The sequence below is a fragment of the Simochromis diagramma genome, unplaced genomic scaffold (genome assembly GCF_900408965.1).
Source record: "Simochromis diagramma unplaced genomic scaffold, fSimDia1.1 OVJJ01000355.1, whole genome shotgun sequence".
Taxonomy (NCBI): Eukaryota; Metazoa; Chordata; class Actinopteri; order Cichliformes; family Cichlidae; genus Simochromis; species Simochromis diagramma.
Window position 1 is genome coordinate 689456 of NW_024387174.1, and position 11200 is coordinate 700655.

Here is an 11200-nt window from a genome sequence, read left to right on the forward strand (position 1 = left end):
AACAAGAATGTTTTTCAAACTAGAGTCAATGCTGTCAAAGCAGCAAGCACACACACACACACACACGTACATATATATGTGAATGATAAATAATTATTATTTATTATTAAATATTGTTTTATTAAAATGTCACCAACTCCAAGTTACAGCGCTATAAAAAGTTTTCTGTTTTTTATAAAATAATACAAATAACACAACCTTAAATTAAAATGAAAATTAGACACTTTCTGGCAACTTGAAGTATTAATAATAACCAAAGTTTATCCAATTCAACGAATAATTAATAAATAAATCCAAAGAAACAAAGAAGTTGTAATAATAATACAAATGAAAAAATAAAACAATTAATTAAAACCTAATTAAATATATAACAAAAATATTTTAAAAAGTAGATTGCCATGACAAAACAAATATCTCAGTCAGATAAAAGGTAATCTGAAATAATAAAAATGACAACACAAACAAAATACTATGAATTCAAATAATAAAAAATGCAAATATTTCAGACTAAGCAAAACAAAATAAAACGGAATTTAGTAAAAGAAACCCCCACATATATGTCATTAACTGCATCACTGACATAAAATGTATCAATGACATAAAAAATTAAATCAGTTGATAAAATAGGTCACTGTAATTTTTCGGACGTAAACAGCAAACAAAGCTAATGAGATTCCCATATTAATAAATACCTATCTAGTCCCAAAGTTACTTTCAGACCTGTTTTTACAGACAGGAAATAAATAAAAACTCAACTCTGCTTCCTTTGTGTAGGACATACGGTGGAATCAGTGGGTGTAAATCAATCTCAATATATGATTTTTTGTTTAATAATAATTTGGAAAATCTAAAAAAAAATTCTTTCGTTTTTAATATTCTAAAGAAAACCCTGCTTACATAAATAGCAACACTAAATGAATGAATAAATGTCTTTATTGTCACTGTAAAAACTACATTGTGAAGTAATAATATGCATGTAAATAAATACACTCACATATAAATGAATAGTACCTAAATATGCATGTGTACATTTAAGTTGTTTTTATGTATCTCATACTCACACAGATAGATAAGATAAAATGTTATTGAAAAAAGCTGTTAAGCTTTTGTGTCTCTTGAATAAATCTAAATGATTCAATACAGTCAGTATTTTTGTTTTTGATGATTTGGATTTCTTGTGGTTGTGTCTATTTTTGTTGTGTCTGTGTCCGGACGCCAGGGGGCGGTGTCCAAAAAACACACACACAAACTGTTTTCTGAGTCTTTTCCGGCTGTAGCGGAACTCCGGGCTTTCTTTCCCCGTGCCGTCAGCGGACTACAACGTGTCCCGACAAAATGGCACTTTATAATTTTAAGAAGATTATGGTGGTTCCCACCGCCAAGGTAAGTTTTGCCTTTTGCTAACATCGCGTTTTAAAGCGGCTGAGGTTCGGTCCGGCTCGCTGTGGGAGATGGCAGGAGATAAAAGATGGTGGAAAAGAAAACACGTGCCTTACTGGGCTGAAGAGAGAGCAGCATGTTTAAGAAAAGCAGACTTCAGGCAGAAAACTGCTACACTGAGTCTGACATGTGAATAAACAGCCAGTAAAAGTCTATGTTAGCCGGTGGTAGCTCTGATTTTCGCTTTCAGAACTGCATTCACAAATCTGGAGGTTTACGTATGTGTTTTCTTACCTCTGTATAAGTTTAAGGCTGTTTGTTTCATACGTTTCTGTTTCCTGTGAGCAGAGACACTGTTGCTCACTTCGGCAGGTATAAGATACTTTCATCACCTCATGAAAACAGGCCTAATGACTCTCGTGTGGCTGCGGTGGTGTCAGTCCTTTTAAACACCACGTTGTGGCGGCCTACTATGAGAAGAAATTCATGAAAGACTCTGCCTTCTTTCCTCAAACAGTTTTTTTTAGTATAACTTGTATGCCGAACTTTAAAAAACACTATAATTCGTGTTAAGCGTCATATAAAATTGTGTTATAAGCTGCCTGATTTGGCCGGTAGCCGAGTAAACATTAAACTGATTGGTTTCTCAGGGAGGTCTGGCTGGATTCTAGGAAAACCGATTATATGAGGTTTAATGTACTGAATTACAGGGAAATGGAATTTTCTTGTACGTAATGTAACTATTCATGTATTGATAAATATAACCTCAAATAGCCAAATAATTAAAGACAGTAGAGGCCAAAAATAAAATCACTTTTTCAGATGATGTTATAATGAATTGTTTGTTTGTGGTGATCTGTGGCTGACCTTTACCCTGTTTAAATCTGTGCAGGATTTCATCGATGTCACTTTATCCAAAACCCAAAGGAAGACGCCCACGGTGGTACACAAACATTACCAGATTCACCGTATCCGACACTTTTACATGCGAAAGGTGAAGTTCACCCAGCAGAACTACCATGACCGCCTCACGCAGATCCTCGCCGACTTCCCCAAGCTCGACGTAAGAAAAGAAAATTTGAAACAGACTCATTTCATTTAAATATCTGGTCAAACTCGTATGATGCTTAATGTTACGTTATGTTTTCCATCTCCTCAGGACATCCACCCTTTCTATGCTGATCTGATGAACGTCTTGTATGACAAAGACCATTACAAGCTGGCCTTAGGACAGTTAAACATTGCCAAGAATCTGATTGACAAGTAAGTTTATCTAAAATCTAATGCTGGTTATTGTTGTGCTGTGAACACTGCTTTCAGATCTTTGTTCCTCCTGATGTACAAATCTGAATCAAAAGCCTCTCACTCTATTCACTAATGGATTTCACTGATGGATCTAAAGCTTTGAGATCTTCTGTGGTGTTTGCATACAGTGCATATTTTGGAACCTTGGAAAAATATTTGTGCAAGGTGATAAGATATCGTTTGTCCATTTTCTTAAAGCCTTTGTTACTCAGTGTATTGATTGATTTCTTACCTTCAGAATGAGAGTCTGGTTTCAGTGCATCTATGTGAGCTTGGTGGGTATGCTGATGCGCTCAATAGGCCTGTTTTTGTAAATGTCTGGGTTTCATTAGACGATTCAGTTTAGCAGCCACTGCATTGTTTTTCTTGACCTTCATGCATTTAGATTACACCTTCAGAAACTTCAAGCTACAGAACAGCTGTGATTGGCTCCTGCAGGAACAGGCACTGATTTATGGAGCGCTTGATTTGCTTTGCGTTCTATTGGCAGTGCTTGCATTTACAGTAGATTAATTGTGCAGCCCTAGTTGCATCAGTGTGTTACTGTAATCACATGTAAGCATTGGCAGTTGCCAGTATTTTTCTTCCTGAAATGATGGTGTGGTCTAGAGCTCTGACTTATGACCATTATTTATTTTTTATTGCACAAAGAACAAGAGGATGATGGTAGAGTGCAAACATAAGAAACTGTCTGCCGCTGCTAACAGGATGTCAGGTCCTTGCAAGCATCTGCAAGACGGCATGCAAACACAACGTGAAGAACCTGAAGCTGAGCGTAATCAGACCTGCAGTGTAGCAGCAGGACTTCACGTCTTTGATGCCTCCATTTCCACCTGTACATATTTCTACTGTCGAATGTGTTGATCGCTGTTAAGTGCTTCTGTTTGGGCTGGTTTTCAACTTTGTTGTCAGCTTAGTGTTAAAATTAAAACTGTAAAATGATCACACACGTCTCCTGTGTGTCCTCGGAAGGTTTATATTGTTAAACAGAACTATGCGAGTGTTTCAAAGTAATGCAAAAAGTAGTGTCATGAATCACTTTCTCCAGAGGATAATCAAGTAATTTAATTGATTACCTAAAAAAAGTGACTTGTACTACATTACTTTTCTGAGTAACGACCCCAACGCCCGTCTAGACTTACTCTCCTATTACAAAGTAGTGAAGAGGCATCTTTTGTTCTTTCAGTGTTGCCAAAGACTACGTGCGTCTGATGAAGTATGGAGACTCTCTGTATCGGTGTAAGCAGCTGAAGCGAGCTGCTCTCGGGCGTATGTGCACCATCCTGAAACGGCAGAAATCCAGCCTGGAGTACCTGGAGCAAGGTGAGCAGAGTTTAGGCTGTGATTGAGAAGCTGAGTCCGTCCAAAATCGTACTTTTCCTTTTAGCTGAAAAGTTTGAGTAGTTCAGTCTGTTTCTTCTGTCTCCATACGTAACGCTTACTCGTCTTTCAGTGCGTCAGCATCTGTCCCGTTTGCCAAGCATCGACCCAAACACGAGGACCCTGCTTCTGTGCGGTTACCCCAACGTGGGCAAGTCCAGTTTCATCAACAAGGTAAATCCCAGACACATTTATCACGATTATTGATTTCCACTCTGAGCCAACTTTACGAGCAAGCTTCTGATTAAACTCTTAAATTATCGCACTTACTGCGCTTGCACTGCTGATTAGACTCAGACTGTATTTTGTCACCCTCTATATTTACATGTGTAATGACAAGTTGAATCCTAATCCTTTTTCTGTTTGTACTGAACAGAGATTTCAATCGCTAACAGTCGCCTCCATCTGCCTGCTTTCAGTGTAGCTAACAGTGTAACTGCTTTCTTCCTTGTCAGGTGACCAGAGCTGATGTTGACGTCCAGCCGTACGCTTTTACCACCAAGTCTCTGTTTGTGGGTCACATGGACTACAGATACCTCCGCTGGCAGGTGAGATGATCCTGCTCGCCTGAGTTTTACTGTGGTTATCATCTCATTGGTAAAAATGAACTCCAGGACAGTGGACGTAAAGCATGTGAAAATGAGGTTTAAAAGGAAAGCTTTGCACTCGTTTCAGTACACATTGTTTTCTTGGACTCACTTTGAATGGCTTTGCATGGTTGAGTTCATCCACTCACTGAAACAAGCCACTTTACCCTGATTTCCCTTCCTTTAAGCCAGCTGTCATCTGATAGGCTGCCCCTCATAAGCAACGCTCGGGCAGAATAGAGCAGCTTTTGTGCTGATAGTCTAACTAACATGGGATTGGTCATCTTAACTCTTTACCTGCAGAGCTGCTGAAATTCTTCCTGTTTGTGTTTAATTTATATGAAAGCTGTTTTCTTTTTATTAGCCTTACGATCATTATTGCTGAGATTTCAACATCTTCAAATGCATCCTGATAAATCTAGCATAGGTGCTTTCCCCTCACTCTAAAGGAGGAGTGGGAGCTGTTTTCTCCTAAAGGTGGATGGTGAGACAGGCTCATCTAAGCCCATTTTAGTAAGCTACCACCTCCTGTTGTTATTCACATGCTAACTGTGTGTTTGTGTGTAGGTGGTGGACACCCCCGGGATCCTTGACCACCCTCTGGAGGAGAGGAACACCATCGAGATGCAAGCCATCACGGCTCTGGCTCACCTCAGGGCGGCGGTTCTTTACGTCATGGATGTTTCTGAGCAGTGCGGTCACACCCTGCAGGAGCAGCTGGAGCTCTTCAACAGCATCCGACCCCTGTTCGCCAACAAGGTCAGACGGCAGCATATCATAACTGCTCTGCAGATGAGTCAGTCCCTGAAAATTCACCCACTGGACCCCCTCAAAATCAGCTGATTCGTTATCTACAAGAACTTCAGTCTAAGCAGTCACGCAAAAAATGTCCGTCATACTATGAATATTTTACGAGTTAGTAAGCAGGGATGGGTCTAATATTTGTATCTCTTAATTCAGATGATCATTGTTGATGACACAAACACTTTCAGGGCTGAAAAAAAAGAGATTTAAGCTGTTTTAAAAACTGCAACCGGTCTCCTGATTGTGTTTAGTGAAGTGTGTAGAAGCCTGTGCCGTCGTATGCCACAAGAAAACTGCCCCAAGTTGTAAAGGGAGTGAAGTGAGACTTTGCTAAGAGACACTTTGGGTGGATTTACAAAAATGTTTGTTGTTTAAACATGTTTTTGAACCTGATTTGAACCTGTACTGATGCTGGAAAAAAATACCACATATTTTAAAAGCGCCAAATTTGACCTACCCTTATTTACTTTTAGGACATCTAGCTCTGAAACATTTCCTATCAAGTTAAAATTTCTCATGGCTCAAATATGCAAAAGTTACTGTAGAAAAAAGAACATCTGATCTTGAGGGGGTCTGGTGGGTTTTCAGGTTTAATTGACTTTTTTTTAGCACTCACACTGGTGGTGATTGTTTTTGTACCCCGCAGCCTCTCATCATTGTGGCAAACAAATGTGACGTGAAGAAGATCAGCGAGCTGTCTGAGGAGAACCAGGTGGGTGGTTTACAGGTTGCACATCTCAAAGATAGGAATGTGTAGGATGTGTTTAAGCATTTGCTTAACACGTTAAATGTCCTCTTTGTTGTCAGAAAATCTTTGCAGACCTGTCTGCAGAGGGAATCCCCGTCATCGAGACCAGCACCCTGACAGAGGAGGGCGTCATGCAGGTTAAAACCGAGGTGAGAAACAGCCGACTCGGGCTCGCTCTGGTCCCGGAGCGTGTCAAGTATTTGATCTCACCGCGGCTGCCATCTTTCTTTCAGGCGTGCGACCAGCTCCTCGCTCATCGCGTCAACACCAAGATGAAAGGCAAGAAGGTCCACGATGTTCTCAACCGGCTGCACCTGGCCATGCCCGCCAAGAGGGATGAGAAGGTCAGTCAATCAGCTCTTGAATGGCACTCTTAAGACTTTTGCTTTTTTTTTCTTACATTTGTTAAAGGTTAAACCTGTTCATGTTTTCAGGAGAGGCCTCCGTTCATCCCAGAGGGAGCCATGATGCGCAGGAAAGCGATGGAGGTGGACGCACCCAAACGCAAACTGGTAGGTGTGGTGGGAACTTCAGGCTTATAGCAAAAGAGACGGCAAGCATTTACTTAAGCTCTTTACTTTAATTTCATTTCATTGTATATTTAGCTTATTTTACAGAACCCGGAGACAATAATCTTTCTTTGACTCTAAATAGCAAAAAAATGAGTAATAATATGAGTTTTTCTTCCTCTGCTGAGTTTAATTCTCTCTGTGCGGCTGTTTGTAAAATGTTTACTGTTCTTCTTACAGGAGAGAGATCTGGAGTTGGAGCTGGGTGATGACTACATTCTGGACCTTCAGAGTAAGAACTGCTTCCCTTTAATAACGGAGCTGCTGCTGTGACATTTCAGACCATCTATTCACTGCCGTTCTTTTTTTTTTTTTTTTTAGAATACTGGGATCTAATGAACGAGGATGAGAAGCGTGATAAGATTCCTGAAGTGTGGGAGGGCCACAACATCGCAGATTTCATTGATCCCGGCATCATGAAGGTGAGCGTCTGCTTTTGCATGTGCACGAAGGCCTGCAAAGGTTCACATTGCTGAGATTCTGCAGACATCTGTGTGCAAACGAGGACACCAACTGTGAACGCTTCCTCTGAGCAGGCTAGAGCGTCGTATAAAATGAACGGCTGTGGTTACCTGCTGTTTACAGCTGTGTTTGTGTTCTTCCACAAAGGAGAAGTTCACATTAAAAACGTAACAGCCTCCAGATTAATCTGGGGAAACCTACTTCCCTTAACTGGTCCTTCCGCCATGCCAAGAAACAAAGGGCACAAACTGTTAAACAATGAAAACCACAAGATCCTTTATGATTAATAGCGACTGGGTTCATTTCTGTGTAGCGAAAGTGCATTTTCCTGTCATCTACGGTTCCTCTGTGCTTTTGTTTTCTGCTACACGAGCAGAGGACACTAATCTCTATAACTAATGCATACCTCTATATTTACTCCTGAGCTATTCGTGCTGTTGTTTACGACCACACTGATATTCCAAAATGTAGAAGATAATGTGAACAACTAAAGAAATATAACCTGTTCTGAGCTTTTAATGATAACAACTGAACCACTGAGGCCTTCAGCATGAATGTAATGCATTTATCTCCAGGATGCTCTCAGAAAGGCTTAATGAAGAAAAAGAGGGATAAGGCATTTGTCAAATGTGTTTCTGCCCTCTAAACTCTGTCCTCTAAATGCGTGTTTGTTTTTCTCTCGACCCTCACAGAAACTGGAGGAGCTGGAGAAGGAGGAGGAGCTGAAGGAGCGAGCCGGGGAGTACGATTCTGACGAAGAGAGCGAGGACGAGGAGATGCAAGAGATCCGCATTCTTGCCAAACAGATCCGCGAAAAGAAGCAACTCAAGGTCCTGGAGTCGAAAGAAAAGGATGTGCATGGACCTCGCATGCCCAGGACCGCCACCAAGGTGAGCAGGGCTCAGTTTAAGCTACTCACCGTCACCCTGCTGGAGTTGAGATGTGGGTCAAATTTAAGTACAGCTGCCTTCAAATACTTTATATTGATTGTTCCAAACATAATAAAAATATATGCCGACATAGCAGATGTTCCCCCCTATTCTTTAATACCTGTTGGTGTTTAATTTCTTTGATGTCAACAAACATCTGAGAGCTTAAACTGTATCAAGTGCTGACAAATAGGTGAAAGAATTATGAATGCGTTCCTACTCATCACCTCTGCTGGTCGCTATTCCTGTTTTTCGAACATGGAAAATTGGCTGCACTTCCAGCAGAATAAGAGACTTGGCAGCAGGTGAGAATCAGCAGATTAGAATCAAATATAAAGACGTCACATCGTTGGCTGAACATATGTAGAGACAGCGTGCACACAGGTTGAGCTGCTGGGTCCTTATAGCTGGTATGTCTTGAAACGGGCACGTATGAAGCATGTGCCCTCAGTAATCGACACTGCACTCAAAACATCAGGGGAAAAAGAATCAGTGGAAACGTGGCATTCATGGAAACCAGGTTATGTGCTCATCATCAGTTACCATGGTGATTTAGCCAGGTTTAAGAAAGAAAAAGGAAAACGAACCGCTTTCAGGACAAATTTTGAAGGCTCCACCTAGTGGAGCTTTTTACCCAGAGTTACTCCGTCAAGCTTCAAGCTGGTGACTCCATTTAGTTCTTTGACTGTCTTTTGTCTTTTGAGCCCACGTTTCACACGGATGTCTGAGCTCATGTTTGTGTTTGTTCTGATATGTTCAGGTTGAAAGGAAGCGGCTCGAGAAGGAGATGGGTAACCTCGGTCTGGACATGGACGACAAGGACGATGTAAGTTCTGATTTGAAATCGGCGCCTACAGGATGTATGTAGCTGAATTAATGATAATGATATTAAGTTATAATTACAATGGTGCCCACGGTAACAAATAAAAAAGAGGCAACCTTTTACTATGTGGTTTAATAGTAAAAAGGTTGTCAAACTGTGGGGCGTGGAATGAGGCTAGGTTTTTATATTATTTTGTTTATTGCTAATAATAAAGGATAAAATCTTGCTGGGTTTGGTGCGTGGACTGTTGGAGTTTTAATATAAAGGTTTTTGAATAGTTACAGTGAAACGTTTGTTTCAGTATGATCTTTTTTGAACTAATTTTATTTTGGTAAACATGTGTCCTTTTATTTATATTTTCTTTAATTAGTTTGGTTGTTTTGAGATTCATTTGTTTTATTTTCATTACTGAAGAGTTTGTAAACTCATTCATGTTTCCGTGGTTACGTGTTTCTTCGGGGTTGACGGTGTTGATGTGGTCTCATGTTCTTGTTCATACTGGTTCTTGATGAGTGAATCTTTGGAGATGTTTGTGTCTTAAGTGTTTCCTGTCGTGTACTTTCAGAGTCACTACGCGCAGCAGGCCAGGCGCTCCCGCAGCGTCGCTAAGAAGCGTAAGCGTGAAGCTTCGGCCCCTCCGACGTCCCGAACCCGCAGCCAGAGCGCCTCCCGTCCACCCCGAGACCAGTCTGGTTTACGAGATGCAAAGGTACGAGGCTGTGGCATTGCTCAGCTTTTAACTAAAATCTGCTCTGTGATCGACTCGCTTATTAGTCTTTTAGGTTTTATGAAAAGGCGGACACATCAGAGATCTGTAAACATTAGTTGTTTCACACAATTAATCACAAAGTGGCCAATACTGAAATAACTGAAGTCTTTGCCAGCTTACCTTTAATCCAGTTACCTTCTGCAAAGAAAGATTTGATCCTAAATGTGACTCGCTGATGTTTAATCTCAGAGGGTCAGTTTAGGCTGAGCTGACTGCAGCGCTGTCAGTAAACCAGCAGAAACCCTAAATACCTGATTACCTTTGAATTCCTTTTTTTGTTTGACCAACAAGGATTCACTTAAACTGCATACTGTCGTGTGCAGGAATTACTGCATTTATCAGCAGTTTTATACGTTACTAGTAGTTTCAGCTTATTTAAAAGGTTAAAAATACAATTTCATTCTTCTTATTTCTTATTTTTTAGCTCTTAAAAAGCATCAAGTGTGATTTAATTTTTTTTGAAGGTTTCTTTTTGCTTTCATTAGTGACAGTTGAATCACAGGAAGGAGTGGATTACATGCAGTAACTAGTCTGGGGTTCAAAATGTAATAGATGACATGAAGTGAGTCCCTCGTTCTGTAAACTGACCGCTGGCTTTGTCCGTTTGTTCATCAGATGGCGAAGAAGACGAAGAAGATGATGAAGAAATCCCAGAAAGACATGAACCGCCAGGGCAAGAAGGGAGAGGCAGACAGACACGTGTTTGACCTCAAACCCAAACACCTCCTGGCTGGGAAGAGGAAGTCGGGCACCACAGATCGCAGATAAAACTGCTTTTCCTGGACTGTTGACACCTGGACACTCTGCTGGCACCATTGCCGGGGAACCATTTACATGATTAGTGATTATATTAATACCAATTTTCAGCTCAAGCATTTGCTCATGGAAGTGAAGCTCAGCTGTAATGAAAACATAACTGTATTGAATGGCAGAGACTTTGCAGTGGTTAATGTCTTACTGTGTTACTGCAGTAGTTCATGTGTGAAGCTGATTTGTATTCAGTGTCAGGTTTCTTCTTGGCAGTATCAGTGAAGTGAAACCTTTTGCCTTACAGCTCGTATGTGGCTCTACTTTGGATAAAGTGATGATGATGCTTCCTTTAGAGTCTCTTCTTGAGAAATATTAACACGGGAGCCAAATAAACACATCGGAACTAAAATATCTCAGCTGTCATATTTTTCTCTATGGAGTGATTTTATCTTAAAGAGACGAGGTGGTGACACAACCTTATTGTGTTTTTATATTCCTGATTTGAAGATGCTGGTGATAATTGTCTCAGTTGTGCAACAGTTGTGCCAGTTTTGCAGCACCAAACGTGCAGTTTTGTTGCACTGAAACATCACGTCCAAACTTACTTTCACATTTTAATAACACATTTTCTTGCTTGTGTTAAATATGCACACCAACATGTTTTTCAAACCCTTGTAGTTCATTTTTTCATTTT

General features: G+C 40.5%; 1 protein-coding gene across 1 annotated transcript; it reads left to right on the top strand.

Moving 5' to 3' along the window:
* The first annotated feature begins 1335 nt into the window (after positions 1–1335).
* On the top strand, positions 1336–10918 carry gtpbp4 (GTP binding protein 4). Its single transcript, XM_040049494.1, has 17 exons — positions 1336–1383; positions 2273–2443; positions 2540–2643; positions 3872–4008; positions 4139–4239; positions 4521–4613; positions 5220–5411; positions 6103–6168; positions 6264–6353; positions 6438–6548; positions 6639–6716; positions 6954–7005; positions 7095–7195; positions 7928–8125; positions 8925–8990; positions 9553–9696; positions 10372–10918. The coding sequence occupies exons 1-17, from the start codon at positions 1336–1338 to the stop codon at positions 10522–10524; spliced, it is 1905 nt and encodes a 634-aa protein (XP_039905428.1). The 3' UTR covers positions 10525–10918.
* Positions 10919–11200: the final 282 nt, after the last annotated feature.

Bases quoted from the DNA above. Each gene is read 5' to 3' on its own strand.
- gtpbp4 (XM_040049494.1), top strand. From the start codon at position 1,336: ATGGCACTTTATAATTTTAAGAAGATTATGGTGGTTCCCACCGCCAAG. The intron at 4,614-5,219 runs GTGAGATGATCC...GTTTGTGTGTAG, and splicing joins ACAGATACCTCCGCTGGCAG to GTGGTGGACACCCCCGGGAT. The intron at 7,006-7,094 runs GTAAGAACTGCT...TTTTTTTTTTAG, and splicing joins CTACATTCTGGACCTTCAGA to AATACTGGGATCTAATGAAC.